Source organism: Dipteris shenzhenensis, chromosome 5 (genome assembly GCF_047967505.1).
Source record: "Dipteris shenzhenensis isolate YYH24624 ecotype China chromosome 5, Dip_SZ_1.0, whole genome shotgun sequence".
Lineage (NCBI taxonomy): Eukaryota > Viridiplantae > Streptophyta > Polypodiopsida > Gleicheniales > Dipteridaceae > Dipteris > Dipteris shenzhenensis.
In genome coordinates this window covers 55,034,338-55,061,131 of record NC_141600.1, presented here as the reverse complement: position 1 = coordinate 55,061,131, position 26,794 = coordinate 55,034,338, and the positions used below count along the sequence as shown (strand labels likewise).

The 26,794-nt window shown below is 45.3% G+C and overlaps 1 protein-coding gene across 1 annotated transcript in view; it reads left to right on the top strand.

The window, feature by feature from the left end:
* Window positions 1-1,580: 1,580 nt before the first annotated feature.
* The window catches only part of LOC147902213 (long-chain-fatty-acid--[acyl-carrier-protein] ligase AEE15, chloroplastic-like), a 183,611-nt gene continuing 158,397 nt past the window's right edge, over window positions 1,581-26,794 (top strand). Inside the window, exons 1-2 of the mRNA XM_087374865.1 lie at window positions 1,581-1,738; window positions 2,025-2,207. Coding sequence (XP_087230991.1) covers window positions 1,592-1,738; window positions 2,025-2,207 — 330 coding nt within the window. The 5' untranslated portion in view covers window positions 1,581-1,591. The remainder of the gene's footprint in view (window positions 1,739-2,024; window positions 2,208-26,794) is intronic.

The window sequence follows — 26,794 nt, the reverse complement described above, 5'->3', positions numbered from 1 at the left end:
TTCAATCCGTTGGTTTTCAATAAATTAAAAAAAAGTTATGGAGAGTGCCCTCAAATGGCATCACTTTAGCACAACATTGGAGGCCCTTTAACCCATGCCTAATGTTCTCATTTAGGTGTGCCTTAGGTTGAGGAGAAGCTCATGTAGTGTAATTTTGAATGATTACTTGGTTACATGTATGTATAGAATAAAATTTTAATGATTTTGAATAAATTGCTATATCCTATAGTCTTCAAGATGTATGCTTCACATGCAACATAGCACTTATAATGCTTTAACGGTCTCGTTCCAAATCCTTATTCCATAAATTTTGCTCTCATGTTCAAGTTTGGAATGTGTACTCTAACTTCAAGACAAAGTTTATTTCATTGAGCAATGCATAAGTTATGGGCCATGCAAGATACCTATATATAGAAAAGTCCCTGAACCTCACCAAAAATGGCTACACCCAAGCAAACAATGACCCTTTCCAAAAAATTAATATTTTTGAAGAAAAAAAAACCGCGATTTGTGAAGCCTGCCAAGAGAGGGAGGTGTGTAGGGGGGACCAGTCAAAGTCAAGGGGGGGAGTAAATGCCCTAGGTAGTGGTGGGGGCAAGAGGGAACCTAATGGGGATCAAGGGAGGTCTCTACATCAATGAGAGGCCAATATGGAATCCTCCATCCTTTTAATGCCCAAGCCTTTCCATTAGCTCATTTGCTAATCACAAATCTTAAGGGCCTAATCCAAGAGGCTATTTTTGATCCAAAATCTCCCTAATGGCAACCTATTTTGGACCGCTTTAGTGCCTCATGTTAATAATCATTTTGGTTTCGAGTTTTGTTCATTAGTTTATTTTCAATGGTGTAATTGTTACGCCATGACAAAAAGCACATAGTCTGTCTCAACTTACTTGCCCTTCCAAAAAAATTTGTCAAAATTAAAGGGCTTGGTATTTTTACACATTAAATATGTAGCCTTAAATCCATGCATGAAAGTTTGTGAATTTGGTAAGCTCTACAAATAGACTACTTGTGTAAATTTCAAAACATATGAATGCTACCTCTGATTGTATACCAACTATATCGGTTGTCTTAAATTTCAAAGGTTTTATGTATTCGGAATGTAAGAGCAAGCCAAAAGCATATACTAATGTATATAAGTACAAAAGCCAACCAACTAGCTTTGGAAATGCCAACAATGAGTGTAATATACGAAGAGTAATAGGAGCTCATCCCAAGCATTTTCTAATGCATTGATACAAAAGCCAACTAGCTAACTTTGGAAATGCCAACAATAAGAGTGTAATATATGAAGGGTGCTAGTGTTTGGAATTAAGAGCTCTCAATCAGATTCTAAGAGAGAAGTACAAAAGCCAACCAACTAGCTTTGGAAATGCCAATAATAAGAGTGTAATATAAGAAGAGTGCTAAGAAAAGAGGAGCCAAAAACGAGGAAAGATAAACCACACTGTGATCACCACATCAACCTTCGCCTAGTCTTTAGTTTGTGGGAGCTAACTTTGGAAATGCCAACCAACATGAAATATGAAGGATACACTGAGCTGCCACCTTCATCTGGAGAGCAGCTGCGCCAAAGATCACCACCATCATGCTCTCCTTGGCGAAGATCCACGTGCTGCCCCTTGCACATCCTCCGTCCGTTGCACCAAAATCATTTTTCATCTCGCCAGCCTCCCGTAGCCTTCTACTTCAACGCCCATCTCCTCGCCCACCCGGCTGCACCATCCAGGTGGTGGTAAGTTTTGTCCTGCCACCCTTAGAAATGCAATGCATACATACGCTTGCAGCTAAACGATTCCTTTGCCGCTTCCTTATTAAGGGAACACGACAGATTTTGCTGGCCTGCATACATCGTAACATCATATCGTGCAAGTAGAACACGTCGAAACGCAATGGATACACTACGGATATGCATTTCTATACTACGGATATGCATTTCTACGTCATATTAGTTGCGTTGGTCATGCACGTCCGCTTCTCTGTGATGCAAGTACTCTTAACAACGACTGTCTGCTTCGCAGCCTTTGCAAAAAGTGGATAAGAAGAGGAAATGTTCCCCTTTTCTGGAGGGTCGGGGTGCCGGGGATACAGGACAATGGAAGACTCTGCCCGACATCTGGAGAAGTGCTGCCGAAAAGTACGGAGATCGAATTGCGCTTGTAGACCCTCATCATGATCCTCCAATGGAGATGACCTTTAACCAAGTAAACCAATTCAGTCCTCTCATGGAGTAAGATCTGTTACATGTCGTTTACTGTTATTTGTCTTGATCTTTGGAACTTAGAGTCCTCTATTTAAATAGCCGTGTGTGTATTGATGGATATGGAACAACTCGAGGAGGAAGGCTGCTTTGAAGTGACGAAGCTATACATAGACCACTAGATACTACTGCCTGACCCGAAGCATGTACTCCAATGGCTGCATGTAACGAGCATCCCCTATTATGTTATATGATCGATTGACCGTAATAATTAGTTAAGAACTTTCCTGTGGCATGCAATATTTTCAGATCATCTCGACTTTTGGGAGCAAGTGACAATTGAAGAGGTTGAATCATTCTAGCAAAGGTTGCTCTCGATGACCCCTGCATGCTCGCCCAGATGGCCATCAAGGTAGGTATAGTATCAGTCCATATGCTGGCCATTGTTTGAGAGGGGTGAACCTGGGATCCATCCAATGCCTCTGTACATCTGGCTCTCCAAATATGCCATGTTGCAATACTTAGCAAGAATTTCCCATGAAGTGTCTACAAAAGCATGTGCAGCTTTGAAAGGAGTGAATGAGACATCCTGGAGACAACATGACTCTACTGTCGTCGAACGGAAAGAGCCCCATCTGAATCATGTCCCTCAAAGAAGGCCTGGGGCCCGTAAGAGATAGCCAACCAACTAAGCCCCAGGTCTTTTTTTTAAGAGTATGTAGGGAATCACCTTTCTTCTCTGAGTATGACTCAAGGTTGCGTGGCATTTTCAGCCTCAACCCTGGTTAATTGCTAGCTCTTTTTGAGCTTCGGTTTTTCTCATGCATGGCATGATGTACTCCCGCATTGAACTTGCTCCTACGGTTTTCTTTCATACTTAATAGAAGTATTTTTTTGCAAAAAAAAAAAAGAGGTCGAGTCATTGGAGATTGATCTGCCAGTGTCTACTAATAGGGTCCTTTCCCTAGACCTTTGATTCGATTGAAGGCAGGCAGGACAGTATCGGCAGCTTGTATCGCTAATTTATTCCTGGTTGTTGGATTCTATGAAGCCGACAATTGTACCTATGAAGATCTTGCAACAATTATTGAGGACCTTGATTCTTCAATTATGAGTCTCGAGTTGTTGGACTGAGCAGAATCTGCTAGACCTTGGCATTGTGGAATTGCGGAGGCCTATGGCTTATTATTCATTCCTAATGAGATGATGATCTTCAAAGAAAAGTGGTTATTCGAGAGAGGGTTGAAAGGATAGAAAGGGAAGAAAGGGAAGAAGAGGTAGTGGACATCACATGATGGTGTTGGGCCCATGAGATGAGAGCACAAAATGGATTGCTTATGGCAGTGTGCAACTATAATGGTACTCTCTATTTTGACCCAAGATGTTTCTCGGAGACCTACATCGACAGAGGTGTAATTTTCTATGTTGAGACATAGGAGAGCCCAAAGAGGGGACTACCCGTAGTGACAAGATACACCTGGGAGTCAGCTCATGGGAGGGAGATGCTGTGATGCGGAAGGAGGAGCGTGCATGCCATATGTGGAGACAAGTTCAGTTGCCTGAGACTTGTAGTATGCTACTTCCTCCTGGACACATCATCATATGCGCATGAGGTCACAACCAATACAAGATGATACATGGTAATATCATGGAGTTCTCTAGGCAAGGGAAGATCCTCCTCCTAGGCGACTTCAACAGGTTGGTTTGCTTTTTCGGATCTAACCCCCTCAAAGTACCATAGATAGATCCAATAGAGATTGGGATAGTAAGGCAGTCAGAGGATGCACCACAAGCCATAGGGACATGGCCGACACTTACTGGAGACTGGAATAGTGCATGATTTGATCGTATATATGGTCTTCACAGATGGCAAATTATTTGGAGGGCTCACTTGTTTTCCACATGGAGGGGAAATGAGTACGGTGGACTACTTGATGGGCTCCCCAGCCTTTGTGTTGCATGTAAATGATCTTGCTATCCCTTGCTCTCCCACTCAGCTCTAACCACTTCTATCTGGCATTCAACATCTCGACCGTTCCTCCGGTCCCCACTCGTGTCCAAATCTACTTCGACCATGTCCTTGATGTGGTTTAAATAAGCCACTTGTCTTGTGAGCTACCGACCCCCCTCGAAGATGATGCAGGCCTCGCCCATGCCTCAGACACTCAAGTATCAGTAGTTCAGGATCTGGCTGCTAGATCCTTCCCCATGGCTCATTCTACATAATGCTCCCTAGTTCGGAAGATGCCCCAGAACCCATAGTTTAATGATGAGTTTTGAGAGATGAGATTTACCTCATACGTGAGTGGGGTTTGGGGTACCTTACGAAACTTGAGACATGGCGGATATCACGCCGCTGGACACATTCTAATAGGCAGGCTTTCCTCTTGCATAGGATGGAGAAGTGATCAGATATTTTGGAGGAGGGTGTCCCACTATTACATGGGGGATTCTCTCTGAGGGTAAGTCACCCCTCCCCATCATAGATCCGGGTGTTTGGCACACATACACAACCTTGCTCTACGACATCCCGCTCCAAGTAGCACTTGATATGTCTTCTTTGTCCAGGTCCACCACATCCATCTTATTCACTGCACAGTGTGCGAGCTGCATTGTGTCGGCTCCACGACCAGAAAGCCCAAGACCATTAGGGGTTGTGGATTGAGTATTTTGCACATGGACAGGAGTTCTTGGCTCCAATCATAGCACAAATGTTCAATCATGGCATATGCTGCAGCTTTCCCCCCCTGCTTGGAGAGTACCACCACCATTGTGTCAATACACAAAGCAGGAGATCCCATGGACACAGGGAACTACCTCACCCTCATGATTGGCCGCACACTAGCCAAGATCTATGGATCAGTACTATAGAGGGAGAGATCAGCTCCTACATAGAGGCACACGGGCAGCGGGCCTTAGAATAGCTTGGTTTCCGGAGGTAGTACTCCCCTCTTGACCACATCTTCACCCTACGGGCCGTCATTCAGGAGGTGAGATCGAGATCCCAGAAATTCCACGCTTGCTTTGTAGACTTTCGGAAGGACTTTGACACAGTCCCACGAGCACACATGATCAAGAGACTCCAGCAGTTGAAGATCCTAGGAGACATGATTCGACAGATGATGAGCTTATATGATTCAGTTAGAGGGAGATTACACGCCCACAAAGGCCTGCCAAATTGGATTGAGAGCACGATCGGAGTGAAGCAAGAATGCCCCCTCTCACCGAACTCTTTGGGCTCTACATTGAAGTTTTATTGATCGCCTAGGAGGGGAGGAATCCTTGTTTGCTGATTTGATGATACAGATTCTGTTGTATGTCCTCGTATTCTCTTCGGCGGGGCAGGCCTATAGAGAAACCTAGAGGCCGTAGGGGTGTTTTGCAGGGAGGGACCTTTGACAAGCAACCTTGGAAATACCAAGGTTATGATCTTTAACACCTCACAAGTAGTGTGTCATCGACAAAGCTTCACTTACCGAAGGGAGCCGGTTGGAATCATCATACACCTATATTGGAGCAATCCTCACGGGACCAGCTTTCACGATGATTCATGCAGCTAGGGCACGACTTACACAAGGGCAAGGAGCTCTGTCTCGACTAGAGCAACAATTCTTTCAAGCACATGTCCAGGACCCTTTGACGAAGGAATGGCTTTTTGGTATACTTGTGATGCCGACAACCATGTTTGCAACACTCTTCTGGGTGAGCGACGGTCCTACGATAGCACTCAAATTGATGCCTTCTTTGAGAGGGTGATATATCTTCACAGGGTTTGGGCCTTGCCTAGGTGGAGACTAGTGAGGTTGGAACTAGTCATCCAGACGATGCTTCCCTAACATGAAGAGTCAACTATTTGGCTTATATGGGAATTCAGAGCATGAGGTTGGCGCAACTCACGCTGAAGAATTCTGAAGATTTGTCTAAGCTACAAGACATGGGATGCAAGTTTGATGTTGAGGTTCTCATTGGACAACGATCTCAATATTTATCATTTGGTGGTGAAAAAGAGATTCAAATCCTCAAACATCGTGAGAAGGAGGTTAATGATAAAGTTATGATGGCCACATTCAGGTTTGATACGAACTTTATCTTGGCATAGTATTTATATTTTGATTAAATCTAATGAGCTAATGTTTGTTTATTTTTTGGTGCAGTACAACTATATCTTGGTTTCCTACAATGGTAGGGAAGTGTGTATATATCATAGATTCCCTACTTTCTACATGGCTCAATAATAAGAAAAAGTCCATAGGAGATGTTTGTACTAGGCTGCGATCTCTCAATATGCACGACGTATGAGTTATCATTATGCCATATCATGAGGAGTAAGTGGCACCGCTTTTGCCAGAGGTAAAATGTAGTCAAATAATAAAGATTCTTAATTGGCCATGCAAGAAACATTGGAGTTTGGTGATTGTGGACCTTCATGCGAAGATATGTTATAATGGTAAAATGTCATGGAAATGTGTTAGCGTAAGGGTACTCTTAATGTCTTCTAACTTTCATGGAAATGTGTTAGCGTAAGGGCACTTCCTATGTACTTGCCCAGTCTACGATGCAATTCCTATGTACTTGCCATGTCTACTATGAGATCCCAGGACAATACCATTGTCTCTTTCGTAGGGGCAGGTTTTGGGTCACTCTCCCGACTAACCTACTTTCATGACCAGGTTTACGTTGGCCTCTATCTGATGGAGATGCCATGACATAGAGAGAGACTATTGCGGGAGATCGGACATCAGGAGGTGACAACACCACAGGAGACAGAGATAGATCGAACAGAGTGACATGTCACATATTTCTATGCATTCGAGTAAGCCCTGAGAAATAGTGGAGTAGAGGAGGTGGAGTTAGTTGACACGAGAGCAGAGTGGATTAGCGTAAAGTGATGACATGCAGTAGCTGAGCCAGAGACGCAGAGACCCCACACAATGCAGACCAAAGCACACTTGATGGAGATTCAGCTCTTCTTAGAGGGGACCGGAGCCGATGTGTCACTCTTAATATGGACCACTGGATATAGAGATCATGGAGACCATGCCCCCTGCCACAACAAGAGTTGACTTGTTAGACACAGATACAAGAAATCTTCCACATCCCATTGGAGAGCCACCATGGCACCTAGATATGTATTTTGAGCACTAGTTTTGAGGGTGAGGTTTTGAGATCATTAGCATAGCACTCAGCAAGGGCCTTAGCGAGCCCTTTGCCTCAGCCCACATGGACTTGTATCAGTCCCCTTTTGATTGTACTTTTGACTCATGGGCCCGTGAGGCCTCCTGAAGATGTTAATCTCTCTCTCTCTCTCACACACACTTTTTTTTTTTGGGGGGGTGAAATCCATGTTTTTTAAATTACAAGAGGTAGTCCCCACAGTGGAGACTAGAAATTACAATATCAAAAGGTTTCATTGTATGACAACTAAACAGTGTAATCTATTTGGCGAACAGACAAACAATCATAAAAAGATTGCGTGAGCAACATGCGGAAATAGTAGAACATGGACGAAGTAGGCTCTCCAAATACTTTGTGGTTCTTGACTTTCCATAGATTTTAGAGTTCCCAATGCGACCCCATGCAAAGAAAAGATCAAACTCGGGCTTCCGTGGGTGAATGCTGAAGAGCCAAAAAAGCTTGCCAAAGCAAGCAATAGGGAAGCGGGCCTGGAGGCACTATTGAAGAAATAATAGGAAGTCACGGGTGACAAGGAAAAGCTAGAAAATATGGAGCAAGGTCCCCTGAGAGCTTGACATCTATGACATAGAGCAGGAGCAATATGCCTCCGTGCCAAAAGTTGTCCAAAAGGAATAACACCAAGCATCACTCGCCATAAAAAAACATGTCGACGAAGAGGAAATTTGCAGGACCAAAGTTGCTGCAAACTTTTTCGTGACCATTTGACAGTGCGATTGAATGACCAAAGTTGATTTCCTCAATCTAAGGTGGATGCATCAAAATCCTGTATAAACCAGCCACGGAGATATCAGCTAGGCATAAGGGGCGAGTAGCAGAATCTTGGCAATGAATGGTCCAATCAGTAAGACGATAAGTAAGCTCCAACTTGGGCAATGGTAAAAGGCAATGAAGCATTTTAGAAAGATAGTGCCAAAGGGGCTGATAATGCATCCCCAATCCAAACTATTTGGCCGCCAAAGGAAAAGATAGCAAAGTACCATAAGCATGAAGCACATTACCCACTAAAGTAATCCCTTTGGATGAAATAAAATAAGAGTGCGTGGGTTCCTACAAGGGGACAATCAAACACCTTGGTCCAATGCATACTCTCAACATGCAAGGAATTCCCATCCAGAGAGTCGCGACCATGCCTTTTAGGATATTTTGAACCTGCCTTTGATAGTGTAAGCTTTTAAAGAACTCTTTAGAGGAGCAACCTTTATCTAGAAGGGCTTTTTGCCTGGGTTTAGCTTTCCATTTGACAAATTTCCTATGATCTTTTTTCTGTAATAGATGCTTTGCATGACATACGCATGCAAGCTCAGGCTGAGTTAAGTCCCTAACATGGCTGAGTTCTGTCAACTTTTGACAATTGACTTTAGTATCAACAACTGATTTCTTGAGGTCATGCAGGTAATTCTTGCCATAGTCACGAATTATTGATTGCATTCGAGAAATAAAAGCATTCCAGGCATAGTCAAGATCAATGTGGCATTGTTGTCAAAGGGGTACAAGGGCATTACCAACCATTTTCTTATACTCATTATGTTCCACATAACTATTATTGCCTATGAGGAATCTTTTATCTGGCAACCTGTCATGCGGCCACTCATGAAAAAGACAACCTTAGCCATAATGGAGCATGATCAGAATGAGGAAAGGCATAATCCATCCACATGTCACAAATAAGAGCATCATACTGCTGCACATTGACCATGTACCAACAGTCCAACCTGGCCCGATATGCAGACTGGGCATTATGCCGGAAAGTATATCTCGAAAGCGTAGGCTTCAAAGATCCACAAGATCAAGCTAAGAGATTAATTGGGACCAATGTTGGTGTTACAATGTCAGCATGAGTATTACCAGAACTATTATCTCCTTGTTGAGGTGCATTATCAAAGTCTCCACAAAGAAATGTGTGTTGCCTCCAAGGATAGTGCTGCATAGCTCCCCGAATTTGTGCCCTTCAATAAGAAGATTGGGGAGCGTAAACACATGCAAATCCAAGTATTTCACCCTACATAAGACACTCACCATCTTCCTTATCATTTAAAGCCACGACAGGGTGAAGAGCATGCCTCTCAAGAAAAAGAATACTTTGCAGCATACAAGATATCATACCCAACAAATTGACCTGCCTTGCCTGAATACATGTGCTGATTGTGCTCTTGCAAAGCCACTATATCAGGCGGCAACTCATTTACGTAATGCCCACACAAGCTTCCATTTTGGAGTGTCACATAAACCCTCTACATTGAAAGTCAAGCACTTGATTTGTTCAAGCATATTTACAGATGCTGTATATAGCTATGTACAGCTGAGGATTTTGGGAGATAGGAAAATGGATTAAGTCCGCATGCACCTCAGGGTGTGGGCCTCTTCTCTGAGGGGACACCACAGCCTGATGAGAAGACAACAAGCCAACAACTTCTTCCTCTGGAAATAGTGTACAGCTCGCTGTTACAGCAGCCCAAGTACTACCAAAACCTGAATTTTCAGCAGGAGTATGACCGCTGGAAGAATTACCATTCCATGTGTGAGGAGGAAGAGGTCTCCTAGCTGATACAAATTTCCTCGAAGTCTGCCAGGTTTCAGCAGCATTATTTTCCTTAGCTTTAGGCTGAGACATAGAAGGCACTGAGCCAGAGGCATTCCCATTATTTGTGATTGGAGCCTTTCCTTATCTAGGGCTGCATTCACTGTTTTATTCCCTTTATTTTTTACACTAGAAGCCCCAGGGGCATCCTTGTTCTGTAGTGGAGGAGGCATGGCATCCGGAGGCATTTTATTCAAAACCAAAGGGCATTGCAAAGCCATATGCCCCAACTTTTTGCACTTAAAGCAAGCTCCTACAAAAGACCCCATTTCAGCTTATAAAAGGTGTAGGCCATCTCCCGGTGGTTCTAGTGATGCCCTATAGGCCATGGTATGTGCCTTGTAGGCATAAATATAGGCACTTGTAGTGTTAGTGCCTTTTAGGCCACATAGGACACTTAGTCCTATGTGACACCTAGGACACTTAGTCCTAGGTCTAGGTACAAGTACCTTGTACTCTCTATTTCCATAATCTTAGTTGATGTGACGGCACTATCTATCAACTCTTTGTACCTTGCTCTCTCACTCTTTCTATTCATCGATCCTACAGTGGTATTAGAGCAAGGTTTGACTCGTCTTCTCCTGCACTTGGACTCACATAAGCTCCCTTCAGCTTCACTGCCCCTTCATCCGTACAGTCGTACGGTACGGACGACCGTACCTACAGCCTGCTCCGTACTTGCTTAGCCGTACAGACCGTACTCTGCCTGCACACAAGGCGACCGTACTTTGCCAGCTCCGTACTGCATTTAGTACTTGCATCGCCGTACATCGTACTGTGTGGTATCCTTACCCCATACCTGCATCGATGTACATCTTCCGTATAGGCATACGGAAGGACTTGTAACTGGTTCATACAGTCTTCATACTTTGTACATGTACCGTACATTGGATTCACGTACTTGCATCAGTATTGCCGTCGTACATCTTCCGTACATGCCTCCGTACAACCGTACACCCTGCATCCGTACAATTGTACATTGGATTTCGTACCTTCGTCATACATTTTGTATAGTCAGCGTACTCTGCATCCGTACAATTATACGCTCTGTACTTGCTCCGAGATTTGGTACAGCCTTTGCACGTGTGAAATGATTTGCAGAGTATTCTCAAAATTTGGGGCTTTTGAGGGCTTTTTCTCTCCTTATCTTCCTTCTACTGTTTGAAATCTTCTCAAGCCATTTCAACAACTTGGAAAGCCTACATATTGAGGTCCATACTTTGGGACAGGTGCACTTTTGCAGACAATTTGTGGACAGCAAGTCCTAATTTTGCAGTTGCAAGCCTTGAGGCTATTTTTGGGATTTGGTCTGCAATTTTGCTTTTGATTGCAATGCATTGGGACAGATTGGAGAACATTGAGTCACGTTTGCAGGACATTGAGTCGGATTTTCAGACATTGAGTCAGATTCGCATACATTGGGTCATATTTGCAAAAATTTCAGCAAAATTTGGGGCTTTTCTGCATTTGCCCTCTTCTTGGCCTACTTGCCCTCATTAAATTCGGGGCTTTTGCCAGATTTGCTGTTTTTGTAGTGAACGTTGCCTGACACAATAACATTTGGGTCAGATCTGCATTTGCCCTTTGTTTTGGGTTGGAAATTTGCAGATATTTGCTGTCATTTTTGGACAGCCAGCTTTTTGCAGTGATAGCCTTGAGGCTTTTGGGTTTTCAAGTCTCTTTCAGGGTATCACATTTGCTATGGCTGGGAACAATCAAGATCTATTTGGCGTTCTTCGTGAAGATGATAAGTTGGATGGCACCAACTATCCGATGTGGTCTTATCTCATGAAACATATTCTTGTTGCAAAGCATTTGTGGAATATTGTTTCTGGGGTTGATCTGAGGCCAGCCAATGCTACAGTGGTTGCCTCTACTGCTGATCCCTCTGCAGGGGGTACTCCTCCTGATGCCTCATCCTCTAGCACTCCTGTTGTTGCTCTTCCAACTCAGGAACAGTCAAGATGGGATGCAAGAGATGCAAATGCACATTCATGTATTGCTTTATCATGCAAGAGAATCATTATTCCACACATCCGGTCTTGCAGGACAGCAAAGGATGCTTGGGATAAATTGGCTTCTCTCTATCAAATTCGCAATGAGGCACGTGTTGCATATTTGAGAAGGCAATTACAGGAAGTCATTATTTGAGAATCATTATTCCACACATCCGGTCTTGCAGGACAGCAAAGGATGCTTGGGATAAATTGGCTTCTCTCTATCAAATTCGCAATGAGGCACGTGTTGCATATTTGAGAAGGCAATTACAGGAAGTCAGCATGAATGAAGGTGACTCTATGGATGCATATCTGACAAAGGTCAAGGACCTCATGGAACAACTTGCCAACATTGATGAGGTGGTGCCAAATTCACAGCTTGTCAGTACCACATTGAATGGACTGTCAGATACATATCAAGGGTTTGCTACAACCCTTCGATTAGTGGCCATGGGTAATCCAGACCACTATTCTTTTGATCAACTAGTTACTTTTCTTTTGCAGGAAGAGCAAAGTAGAGCTAATAGGCAAGCCATTATTCCTGATCATGCATTTGCTTCACAACAGATAGGAAGAGGCAAGGCTTCCAAGCCTATGGGCAAGCCAAAATCTGCGCATAGCAGCTGCAATTCCTCCCATGCATCTAAAAATACAGCAGATAAGTCAAAGAAGAAAAGATGCAACTATTGTCGCAAGCCTGGACATGACATTTTAGAATGCAGAAAGCGCATTGCTTCGGAGAAAAAAAAAGCAGGATTGACAGTTAATGCCTCTCATGCTATTGAATCTCCCATGAGCCAGAAGATGCTTCACATGCACATGCTCTACAGGATGATTGCGCATGGGCTGTCCATTGCTCATTTGATCCCTCCAAAGCTGATGCATTCTTTATTGCTAATGATGCTCAATCCTGGTACTTTGATAGTGGTGCTTCCAAGCATGTCACATCTTGCAGACAGTTGTTTCATTCTTTAGCTGATGCACCTCGAGGGGGGACTGTCACGTGCTAATAATGCTTCATATGCTGAAAAAGGAATTGGAGATGTGCAGCTCACATCCATTTCAAGCCATCCTGTCACTCTGACAAATGTTCTTTTTGTGCTTGGAATTGAAGTCAACTTGATTTCAATTTCAGCAATTGCTACTTCAGGTTTTAGAGTGATTTTTGATGGCTATAGATGCCTAGTTTATGATCTTCGTGATGACAATGCCATAGTTCTCACTAGCACTTTGCAAAAGGGACTTTATCACCTTGATCACCACTCAGCTGCACTTTCTATTGAAGCATTTGCAATTTCAGATTCACAGCTTGTTGAAACTCATCTTTGGCATGAGAGAATGGGTCATCTCAAATATAGAGCTCTTGCAAAGCTACATTCACAGTAGATGGCAAATGATGTACCTCAAACTCACACAGTTTCCAAACATGTGTGTGAGGGTTGTCTTTTGGGTAAGATGCATCGGTTTCCTTTTCAAAAGAAATGTCCAAAACTCTCACAAAGGAAATTGCAGCTAGTGCACAGTGATGTCTGTGGCCCAATGAGGACAAATGGCATTGGAGGGTACAAATATTTCATGACTCTCATTGATGATTTCACAAGATATTGCTGGGTATATCCTTTAAAAGCCAAATCTGAAGTTTTCTTATGCTTTCAAAGGTGGCTGAATATGGTTGAGAATGAATCAGAATGCAAGCTTGTCACCCTCAACACAGATAGGGGGGGAGAGTATATGTCAAAGGAGTTTGATGCATTTTTGTCTTCACGGGGCATTATTCACTCATGCACTACTCCTTACACTCCTCAGCAGAGACCTGTTTCTGAAAGGAAAAACAGGTCCACAATGGAGATGGCCAGATGCATGCTTAAGGCCAAGTCTTTTCCCAATAAATTTTGGCTTGATGTAGTGATGTGTGCCAACTATGTGCTGAATAGATCACCTACACGGGCATTGAAGACTGTTACACCTTATGAAGCATGGAAGGGAAGGGAGGAAGCCTTCACTTCCACACATGAAAGTTTTTGGTCTCTTGCATATGTTCATGTACCATTGCAGCTGAGACATAAGCTTAATGACAAGGCAATCAAATGCATATTTATTGGTTACAGCCAGGAGAGCAGAGGGTATCGGTTATACCAACCAAATACTAGGAAGATTGTTGTCAGTAGAGATGTAATCTTTGCTGAACATTCAGCTTCTCCTCTTGTGGACTGCAAAGCTAAGCCAGATGTTGACATGTTTGATGCCTTTGAATCTTGGTTACCTTTGCCTTCCTTAGAAGAGAGACTTTGACCAGCAACATGAGCCTCCTGCAGGCCCTCCACAAAGCAATAATCAGCCACTACCCCATGCTGATTTGCAGGTTTCTCTTCCAGCACAAAATGATCCCACTATTCATGATGCAGTCATTGAAGAAAGAGCTGTCAATAGATAGCAAAGGCAAGTTCTCAGATGGCTTCTTGATACATTGAGGGACAGCAAACAAGATCAGCCTTTTGCTGCCCGGACAAGATCAGGGAATAGATAGCATGGTCACTTTCTTGAGTTTGCACTCCTTGCTACAGCTTGCAATGAAGAGCCTCTATGCCATAAAGATGCTTTTGACAGCAAAGAGTGGATGGATGCAATGAGAGCTGAGTTATATTCCATTGCTAAAAATGACACATGGGAATTAGTAGATCTCCCTCCCAGCAAGCATAGATCGATACAAATTAAAAAGGAAATCAGATGGCAGCATAGATCGATACAAAGCCCGTCCTGTTGCAAAAGGGTATGCCCAACAACAAGGCATTGACTTTGAGGAGACATTTGCTCCCACATCTAGGATTACTACCATTAGATGTGTCATTGCCATTGCAGCCCATCATCATTGGCAAGTGCACCAACTTGACATCAAGACTGCTTTTCTTCATGGGGATCTGCAGGAAGAAGTATATTTGCGCAAAAAGTAGTGCTAGTTATATTGCTTGAAAACGAGAGTACAAGCGGGCCTAAAGGCCAGCGGGCTGTAATCACAAAACGGATACAGCCCGTGGTAACAAAATAGTAATTACAAGCCTCTCAGGGCATAATCATCGGAGTGTGGACAAATAGCCACGGTGGGGGGGAGTAATGCCACTGAAGACTCTGAGCAGAGTGCTGGAAGAACAGCTCTTGATGGTCCCAGTCGCGAAGGAAGCGCCGTCTCTTCTCCTTCCCTGCCCAGGACTCCCCCTGAATCTGATCCCACTGACCCTTGAGCGTGTGAATGATCGTGCTCCAAATGTCTGTTAGGGTCTGGGTAGCAGAAGAAGCCTGATCTCCTAAGGTCTGCGCGCATCTGGAAGTCCAGAGATGCCAGCCTACAATACTCCCTATGATCTCCCAAACTGGGTGCCGAGTCATTACTGCTGCATCTGTCTCTATGAGATGCCAAGGGAAGCTGTCCATGTATGCCCAGGTGGCGTGCGTGATGAAGAAAACTGGATCCTGCCTAGAGAACTCATAAGCCAAGTGATGTCCCATCTCGGTGCTGCACCAGCAAACGGCTCCCCAAGTGACTAGTCCTAGCTCACGGATGCAGCCCTCGCTAAGATCCCCATGACTCCGTATCACACTGTCTGAGATGCGCGCAGCTCCAAAGGCGGTGCTTCAGGGACTCCTCATCCTGAAAACACATCTGGCAGTGCCCCTCCTGCCCCATCTGCCTCAGCCATCTGCCAAGTGGTAGCCCCTTGTGGGCCACCATCCAAAGAAAGTAAGAGATCTTCCTCGGCCACCAGCTTGCCCAAAGAGTCTTCCAGAATGTGCGAAGAAAAACCAGAGATATCCTTTGGGCATACCAACTATGTGCCTGTGTGGGTAGCCTGTGCTGGAGAGCCCCAAGAGCACGCCTGCCAGTACGCGCACTGTATGAGAAGAAGGGGGTAGGGTTCTCTGAGGTCTCCAGTGGTGGCCAGTGCCACTTCCCTGGGTCCCACTCCACCTGTGTCAAGGAACGGCCCTCCCAAATCCAGAGTTTCCAGTCCTGGTCCTGCATAATCAGGGGGTCTATATGCCACGTTTTCCCTTGCAGCCCTATGATGCGAAGGCGCTGCCAGGGAAGCTGGGGGTCGATCACGGCCTCTCTGCTCTGGAGACGGCTACCATCGGCGACGGAGAAGAAGTGAATCGAGGAGTCTGAGAAAAGGCCTACAACCACCAAAGGAATGCCACGGGGTGTGAACTGCCCTAGCCACCTCTCATCTCCCGGGAGGAGCTGTCTAGTGATCATGGGAATCCTCCAACCTGCAGGAATGGCAGCATCGATCTCTGCTCGCCGAGCCTAGATCCCACGTGCCGTACCTACTGCTGCTGCCAACTCGCCTAGGCTCAACTGGCTATAGACGTCCCTCCAAACCCGGAGCGAGCGCGCAATCCCACGTGCCCAGAGTGCCCATGGGATATGGGATCTCTCTCCAAGCTGGCGACCTGTATCATCTGTCACGTGGCTGCTCCAGATCAGGGGTTGTCTGTCTATCTCCTCTCGGCAGCTGGGGGGAACCTGAGAGAGGCTGTGCCGCAACTTCCTCCAGACCGAGACGAGGCCACGGAGGAAGGGGGAGCGGGGCTGAGTCAGTGGGGCTGAAGTGAAAATCCACCGGATAGACGGCTGCCAATCACCCCCTCTCTGGGGGATACACGCACTGAGACCATGCTGAAGCAAGAGCTTCCACATCTTCCCTCCTCCTGCGGTCAGATTGCGGATGACTAACTTGCCAAGTAATGCATGACTCTGCAGTTTTGGACCCTTTGTCTGGGGAAGAATGACCGTCTGCCAGGCGACCCGGGCTCTAGTGGTGCCGCAACCATCTGAGCCAGACCAAAGAAAGTTCCGCACCAGTCTCCTCAGCTGGGCTACACACGATCTTGAGTAACACCAGCAAGATGCCACGTACCAAGCAGTGGCAAGAAGGACCTTATTGACCACAAGGGCCCTGCCTACCAAAGATAGCCGAGCCGTGCTCTAGAAGGCTAGCTGCCGTCGTATGGAGACTAGGACCGGTAAGAACTGCTGAGCCGGCCTGATATCCATATCCTTCCAGTCTTTGCGTGTGTCTTCAAAACCTTCATGCATTGCATCAAATACCAAATGAGCTTCATGAGAGACTTGTATAGGGTCATCCTGACCCAAAGTATGCTTTTGTTTTTAACTCTTATAAGCCTCGTCATACTGAGGTGTCATATGCACCAGGGTCAAGCCCAGGTGGCAGTGGCAGTGGCAACTAGCTGCCTATTCAGCAAATTGTAGCGTATCTGGCAAGCTTTGGGGGCTCCCAAGGGCAGCACACAGTGCGGACGGAGGACAAGAGGGGCACCCTGCATACACAGCCCCAAGGCCTCCTTGAAATGGCCCAAAAGGGCATGGTTTTATAGGCAAGGGCCAATAGCTTGGTTGGCCAAAACCGACCAGCCAGTTGGTTATACTGGCCCAAGGTTAGCTGGTTTCCAGCCCTGTATAAGGGGACTTCAGCCCCCTTTTCACTCACTCAGCCTTCCTCAGTTTAGGACTCGGCTCCCAGCCTCCAGCTATGCTTCCAGCCAGCATATGTGTGAGGTTTGGGTGTCCTATTCCAGCAGCATAGTTCCATCTCCCACATTTCGTAGTTAGGGGATTGGTCTCAGCACAGTTTTGTATGCCGATTTGGCAATCATGTATATCTAGGTAGATCTCTTGTGTCTCTCATGCTTGAGTTCTCTAATGTTCCGCTCAGCTAGTCCTACATGTTACATTGGTATCAGAGCATTATGGTCCCTTCTGATTAGAGCCAGGTTGGAGGGAGTCCTGGTAGCAACGCTTAGGTATGGGGACTCAGTTAGTAGAGGAGGGAGCATGTTGTTGGGTGTTGGAAGCAATGGAAGCTCAAAAATGGAGAATTCTAGTGTCATGGTTGCACATGTTCGTCCTATAGGATATAGCAACCTATGAGTGTACAGAGTACAACAGATCAAGTTACAAAAGGTACTAAGTTTAAAGCTTGACAAAAAGCCTCAAACTTAGGTCGAGGTAGAGCCTTTGTAAAAAGATCTGCCAAGTTGTCTTCAGTGGGAACATAAGACAACTCAATATCACCTATTGATAATCGCTCTTTGACATAATGATAGTGAACCTCAATGTGCTTTGTGCGAGCATAGAAAACTGGATTCCGTGCGACAGCCAAAACACTCTGACTATCAGTGAAGATTACGGTAGGAGCAGTCTGACATGCACAAAGATCTGCAAGTAGCTTCCGAAGCCAAACACACTCCACTGTAGCTGTAAAAGCCGTTTTGTACTCAGCTTTACAGCTAGAAGTAGCTACTGTACTCTGCTTCTTGCTAAACCAAGAAACACATGAAGTACCAAGCATAAAACAGTTGCCACTATGTGACACACGAGTGTCAGAACAACCAGCCAATCACTATCAGTGAATCCATGCATGACAAGTGAAGTATCAGCCCCATAAAGAAGGCCTAAATGCTGAGTGCCTTTAAGATATCTGAAAACATGCTTCGCGGCATGCCAATGGTGCATAGATGGGCTGTGCATATATCTGCTCAACTGTGAGACAGCATACTGTAGATCAGGTCTCGTATGGCATAGGTAAATCAAACAACCAACTGCCTACTAATAGAGAGTGGCATCACATGTACCGCTGCCATCCTCAGAAGAGAAGTGAAAACCAGCCTCTAATGGTGTGGATACTAGCTTGCAATCCTCAAACTGAAAACGCTGCAAAAGCTGTCCAATGTACTTGGATTATGACATCAAAATGCCCCTAGCAAATTGAATGCCTAGATAGTAGTGCAGAAGACCAAGATCAGACATCTGCTACAAATCAATTTTAAAATCTACAATTTGCTGAGCATGTGTCCCAGTTACAAGCATGTCATCCACATAAAGGACTAAAATCAGCAAATCTGTCCCACGTTTGCGGATGTAAAGAGTAGCCTCTGTAGGGCTGTTCTGAAAGCCAAGTGTGAGCAAATGAAAATGAATTCTCGAATACCAAGCCCGAGGTGCCTGCTTCAATCCATAGAGGGCCTTTTTCAAGCGGCATACCTTGCTTTCAGAACCTTTAACCTCAAAGCCGGGAGGTTGGGAAACATAGACCTCTTCCTGCAAATGCCCATGAAGGAAAGCTGTCTTAATATCAAGCTGATGTATCTGCCAATGAAAGTGGGCAGCAAAGGCAATAACAATGCGAATGATAGTGATCCTGGAAGTGGGAGAAAAAGTCTCCTCAAAGTTAATGCCATGCTGTTGAGCATAGCCCTTAGCAACAAGACAGGCTTTGTAACGGTCCACTGAACCATCAGCTTTCCGTTTGATCTTGTAAACCCACTTAGTTCCAATTGCATTCTTGCCATAAGGCAAATCACACAACTCCCAAGTGTCATTCTGATGGATAGAATCCAATTCAGCTTGCCTTCATCCAACAATCATTGAAAGGCATCTTGATGACATAATGGCTCTTCATTGCATGTTGTAGCAACCAAAGCATAAGCAACAAAACTAGCATGCTCTTTCCGGACAGCTGCTCTCGTACGGGCTGGCAGAGGAGTGTCTTGTTTGCTGTCTTTTAATGTGTTCAGGAGCCAATGGGGTACCTTTTTAGGCTCCTGAATTTCTGTTCTTTCTTGGTCAAGAGCCCAGTGCAAATGATCCTGATCAATGATAGGTATATCAGGCTGAATTTCTGCATGCACATGTGGCTGCAAAATGACCAACAGATGGAGGAGAGAAACCTCAGATGGAACATCATCCCGAGCATCTGACGGAAACAAAGGCATCAAACTGTCAAATATATCTGGGGCATCAACAACGGGCTGTTTTTCATGGTCCAACAAAGGCATAGTGGAAGATTCATCAAACACAACATCCCGATTGACAAAACACTTGCCCGTGCGGGGCTGATATAGCTTATAGCCCTTGCTCTCTGAACTATACCCAAGAAAAATGCATTTAATAGCTTTATCATCCAACTTAGTGCATCTCCGTGAAGGCACATGAGCATAAGTTAAGCATCCAAAAGTCCTCATGTGGGAAATGCAAGGCTTACGACCCGGCCAAGCCTCATAAGGTGTGATAGTCTACAATGCCTTTGTAGGACATCTATTCAAGATGTAATTTGCACACATGACCGCTTCCAACCCCAACTTATTAGGCAAATGTTTGCCTTTCAACATGCATCCGGCCATTTCCATCACTGAACTATTCTTCTGCTCAGCCACGGGATTCTGTTGAGGAGTATAAGGAACCGTGCATCAATGATTAATGCCATAGAAAGCCAAAAAAACAGCAAACTCCTTCGACATGTATTCACCCCCCCCATCTGTATTAATGTGAGCAATGTGTATTATCTAATTCTGTATTTTGTGCCTACCCCAGACTAGTGGTAGTACCATACTCCATTAGCCTCTCCCCCCAAACCTTCATTGCGCATTGGGCCGGCTCCCATCTTCACCCGTGTGCGTTTACACCTTGTGGGGCAAGGTTAGGGGGGAATTTTTGTTTCCTCTGGCAGTCATTATTGCAGCAGTTGATGGGTCTACTAGCCTTCCATCAGTTGATGAGAGCTGCTCTACTAGACCCGTCCAGTAGAGCAGCTTTCAGGCAAGCGTTGAAGGAGCAGGATCATCTCCTTGAGCAGAATATGCTATTTTCTGAGCAGCTCGAGTAGGACAAGAAGACAAAGGAGGATGCAACGACATTGGACCGTTTCCGGCTTTTGTTGGAACAAGAAATACTTGAAGCGGCTGTGCAACCATCCAGACGTCGTGCCGACTTGGCAACATATGAGGTCCAATGCAAGCGAGACCGAGAGCAGATGCTTGTACAACACCAGCAGTTTCTCATGGCCTACTCACAGTTCCTCTCCTCATCCGCAATACCCACAGACCGTGCATCAGCAGGAAGTCCTTTATCTGCACTGTAGTCTTCCATCTTCTAGCACAGTTCAATGGATTATTTTGTAGCAGCTTAGACAGTGGTTTCCCTTGGATCTACCAATCCAGGGGATCATTCAGTTTCCATAGTCTCGCTAAGTTATGCTCAAGCCGAGATAACGTGACCTCAAAAGGGTCAATGGACATTTTCCTTTAGAGGACCAACTATCATATTTTATTTTATAGCGCTTCAAGTATATGTTTAAAGGAATTAATGTCAAGGTCCTTGGTAAGAACGAATTGGTACTGATTACATGGTTCAAAGGTCAGGGGCCTACGTGTACCAAAATGTGTAATTGCCAAGGAGAAAACGGAATTAAGTGATACTCTAAGAGAGGGGTAAATGGTACACCTAAGGATGGCCCTAGGAATGTGACATGTGGCATGTAGAACCATCAAGGGAGTTGTGGGCTTTGTGTACAACACACAAGAAAATTAACATATGATTTAGAATCGAGCTTGTTGACACAAAGGTTGGTTGGGAGGATTAATTGAGTGCCATCGGCCGTGATTTGTAAGGAGAAATCGGGTTTGTGCGTACCATTTTGCAGTTGGTTACATTGTTTGTTTCATTTGGTATCAGAGCAGGTTGTTGCAGTAGTTGACGTGGTTTGTCATCACCGGACGTGATTATGTAACATGAAGGTTGAGATGTTGGCATTGATCAAGAAGCGAAACGCCATAGTGACGAAGATGAACTCTATTGTTGCATGTCTTTGCGCACTTGACGGGTAGGGCTTTTTGACAACGTCTTAGATTTGGAGACCCGCCATCAAAGAAAGTTTAGGACTCTGTCGTGAATTCTAGTTATGGATTTGTCAAGCATAGAATCCACCTTGTTAAGCAATGAGACCGATCGGAAAGGGTTTTAGATTTTATTTATGCTTTTGAGGTTCTCGTTAGCGACGCTGAGGTGTGTGGTGATACCATCTACGATTTGTGTGAGCAGAGCAGCCTTCCACCATTAAGTTTTTGTGTTTTGGAAGGGGTATACTAGTATTGTTGGGAACGTTGTCCGAGACCATAACCCCGGGGGAAAGGCCAAACCTATGCAAGGTATACCATAGCGGATGGTATGCTGAAACGAAATGCCAAGGTAGTAGTACCTAATTAGAATGATCTCAGGCAGAGAGTCATTCAACAGTGCCATGATAGTCCATGTGCGGGACATCCAGGAGTTGAGAAGACGTATGATCTTGTAAAACGAGATTTCTTTTGGCCAAAAATGAAAAAACATATTCATGAATATGTGACACATTGTTTTTTGTGTCAAGTGAGTAAGGCAGAGCGGCTGGAGCCACCTGGACTTTTACAGCCCTTGAAATACCACTAGGTAGGTGGGAGAGCATTTCCATGGACTTTATTGTAGGTCTGCCTACAATGCAAGGTGGATATCATTCTATCCTTGTTGTGGTTGATCGTCTTACCAAGATGGCTCACTTCATTGTGACTAGGGAGTCTGTTAGTGCCTCACATATATTTCGTCTGCATGGATTACCGAGATCCATAGTGTCTGACAGGAATGTTTAGCATTCATTTTTGGACTGCAGTGTTTGAGGCACTAAGGACTGAGTTGGAAATGAGTAGTGGGGATCATCAAGGAAAAGGATGGTCAGACGGAAATAGTCAACCAGACTTTAAAGGACATGCTTAGAGCATATGTTTCATTGAGGCAACAAATGTGGGACAAGTGGTTGCCATTGCTAGAATTTGCCTACAATCATAGAAAACATTCCTCTATAGAAATAAGTCCGTTCAAGCTGAACTATGATTATAGACCAGCAAATCCAACTACGGTTGGAATATCTCAGAAAGTGCCTAGTGCCGCGAACTATGCAGGAGATGCTAGCACTTGCAAGAGCTAACATCGGCGAGGCTATGGATAGAGCTAAGGCATATGCGGATGAAAATAGATCCGTTAGGGAATTAAGGAAGGAGAAAAAGTTTTCTCAGAATTCCTTCACACTTAAGTCTTTGACTGCAGGAGAGTGTGCTAAGTTACCACCTCGATATTGTGGGCCGTGGTTAATTCTTAAAAGAATAGGCAAGGTGGCCTATAAGTTGGAATTACCACAGGGCTGTAAGGTGCACCCAATGTTTCATGTTTCTCGTTTAAAGAAGCTTTTGCACCCAGGTGACTCACTAATCAATGGTGTTGTCTTGTTTCAGAAGATAGAGGATATTGCAAGGCGCAAACCAACAAGAATCTTGGATCGAGGAACAATGCAAGTACGCAATTGGAAGATACCCATGGTGTTGTCTATCTAAGGCTACTTGGGAATCCGTGTACCAAATGCAGAGAGCATCTCTAGATTTTATCATCGAGGACGCTGATGCTTGAAGAGGGAAGGAATGTTATGCTCAAGCCGAGATAACATGGAAGGGTCCGTGGACATTTTCCTTTAGAGGACCAACTGTCGTATTTTATTTTATAGCGCTTCAAGTATATGGTTAAAGGAATCAATGTCAAGGTCCTTGGTAAGGACGAATTGGTACCAATTAGATGGTTCAAAGGTCAAGGGCCTAGGTGTACTAAAATGTGTGATTGCCAAGGAGAAAACGGAATTAAGTGATACACCAAGAGAGGGGTAAATGGTACACCTAAGGATGGCCCTAAGAATGTGACATGTGGCATGTAGAACCATCAAGGGAGTTGTGGGCTTTGTGTACAAGAAGCGGGAAAATTAATGCATGATTTAGAATCGAGCTTGTCGACACAGAGGTTGGCTGGGAGGATTAACTGAGTGCCATCGCCTGTGATTTGTAAGGAGGAATAGTGTTTGTGCGTACCATTTTGTAGCTGGTTACATTGTTCGTTTCACGCTATATGTAGTGTCTCAGGGTTTTCCACCCATGGGGGGTGCTGCAACCATTTCCACAGCGTGCTCTCAGGGGTCTTCCATCCCTGGGGTGAGCTTAGCTCATTCCGCACGCCTAAATGATGAGACTCTTGGGTCTACCACCCACGGGGATCATCCAGCTTCAACAGCCCATTCTCTTGGAGTTTCCACCAGAGAGGATCAGTCAGTTCATGCAATTACGTTGGATGTGTCTTTTACTCGTCCAATAGCTTTATCATGTCCAGGTAGTTCCTCTGGGTCTTCCACTCTGGGAACTCAGTTAGCTGGATCAGCTTTAGTAGGGGAACAGATGGTTTTCACAGCTATGAGGGATGGGTCTTCCACCCTTGGAGATATCTCAGATTCATTAGCATATGCCATAGATGAGCCTCTTGGGTCCATTGCCCAAAGGAGTTGTCTATTCCCCATAGTTCCCTTGGGGCAAGGGGACACCCCAGATGCAGCAGATAGGTGTGATTGGGCTTCTACCCATATCAGGCCTCTTCATTAGCTCCGGTCAGAGTTCCTATGGGGCTTCTGCCCTTGCAGGTTAGTTGGCCACATTAGTTTTAGTCAACATGACTCACATTTCACCTTCTCATGATGAGGAGTGTTCACGACTAGGGGGCTCAGTTTCTAGTCCCGCTAGGCATGAAATGTCTTTGAAATGATGCTACCCCAGACAAGTGCAGTCCCGTTACTCCCCGATAACTACGATAATGTTACTCTGCTGTTATGCAGTCCGGTACAGCTCGTAATCAGCCTATTATGACTGATTTACTGCCAGCACATATGCCCATGGATGAGGCAGGTGTTAATCAGGCAGTGGACGAGGAAATGACAGCCATCCATGATCCAGTCATCCAAACGGATGCCTAAATGGCTGGTAGATACACTATGGGACAACAAGCTAGAAAATCCTTTACCTACACGGACGCGTGCAAATCCTTGTCATGCCTTTGATTTGCTCATTGATTATGCTTTTGAAAGCACATGCAGTGAGGTCTCCTTTGAGGATGCAGAGGAGGCTCCATGTTGGCAGGCAGCAATGCAAAGTGAATATGATTCCATCATGCAGAACAATACTTGTTATTTGGCTGATTTGCCTAAAGGCAAGTAGGCCATAGGTACAAAGCGGGTCTATAAACTTAAACGGAAAGCTGATGGTATAGTAGACCGTTACAAAGCGCAAAGGGCTATGCTCTTCAGAAAGGCATACATTTTGAAGAGACCTCTGCTCCCACATCACGCATGACCACTATCAGATGCATGATTGCTATGGCTGTCCATCATGGTTGGATTGTTCATCGATTGGATATCAAGACTGCCTTTCTACATGGGGATTTGCTTGCCAGAACAGTGTCAGGCCTAGCAAGAGGGATTACCCTCATAACTGGAGTCGCAGGTATAGCTATCACCAGTGCGGAGGTTGATGATTCCTCAGTAGTTTGTGAGGGTAGTCATGTAGCTCCCTCTGCAGCTTCCCTTCCTCAGCACTTTAGGGAAGTAGCAGTTGCACTACCAGTCAGTAGAGAGTTGACGAGGCCTTTCCATTATTGTGTCCTACACTCCAGGAGGCTAGTCAACAGTGTCCTCTCCATCAGATCGCGAGCCACCAGCAGTAGGAGTGACCGGTGTCTACACCGGCAGTTCCCTTGGTGATGACAGCAGCTCGGTCAATTCATCAGAGGTGTGCTCAGCAGCCTTAGTACTTCCTCAGTACCTCAGGGGGACATGCTTAGTCCCAGTATCCCGTTAGGAAGAAGCTATGCCAGCCATCTCTCACTTCTTTCAAGAGGCATACCAATCATTCATGGTAGACGAGCTGTTCTCAGCAGTTCTGGACATTGCACAGTTCTTTTAGGTAGCATCCCTTCAGTTGAGACATTAGAGGGGTGCCCATCCGCTCCTCGGTTCCTTCGGACAGCATCCAGTATAATCTCCTCCTTGGAAGGGTGCTCTATAGTGCCAGTCATCGCTGCTCAGCTCCTTGGAGAGACAGCCACAGTTCCATCTCTCTCGGAGTTTCTCAGTTGAATAGCTACAGTTTCCACAGCTCCCAGCATCATGCAGGTTCTTTGGGAGACATTTCCATCCACAGTTCCAAATTCCAGGGGGGTGGAAGAGTTTTTACCCTCAGCAGTTTTCACACCAGCAGGGGAGGCAGGTTCATAGCAGCTTTCCCTCACTGCAGTCATACAGACAGCAGTAACACAATTTTCAAGAGTGCATGTGAGTATTCTGGAGTTCCCAGGTGTTCAGTTTTGGTTGCCTAGCTTCAATCGCTTTCTCATCACCCCAGCAGTTCCCGCAGTAGCACTAGCATTTCTGTCGGCGGATCTTCCGCACTAAGGAGAATGCATGCCAACAGTTGGCAGCCAGTTTTATGCCATTGGACTTCCAGAGTGCAGTGCCTCCACATTAGCAGCCAGTCCTCAACAGGTTACGAGGACAGTAGTCAGTTCTTATGTCGAGGAGCCTTTCAGAGTGCCGTAGCACCGAAGGATCAGGAGTTCGCAGTAGTAGTGTGGTGGGATGACTGGCCTCAGCAGTTCGGTTTCCAACCTTCATGGCAATACCGGTTCTCAGGAGTTTTATTGAGCCACCGTGTTATCATAACAAAACATTCGTTCCTCAGTCTTTTGGAGCGGTGCCAGACTGTTATTCCTTAGTTCTTTGGGAGGACAGTCAAGTTTTGAGCAGCAGTTGGTGGGCATGATCACATTTTCTTCGCAAATTCACTCAGTCCCTCAATAGCTATCATCATCTAGAATTTAAGTAGGAGGGAATGCCTCATGCACACCTACACTAGGGAGCATGGTGACACACTATCAGACCCATTTGTCGTACGCCGCAACCCTGTTGTGAGCCCTAGTCCAAGGACGAGTCAAGCACAAGCTACGGCGCTCCCTTCCCAGTTCCCAAAATTACAAGCCACGGCGGAGCAGTTCGGGTCCCCATGGCAAAGCGTTGCGAGGTATCCACCTAGCAACAAGTTCAGAAGAGGGGAATGTCACATGCACCAGGGTCAAGC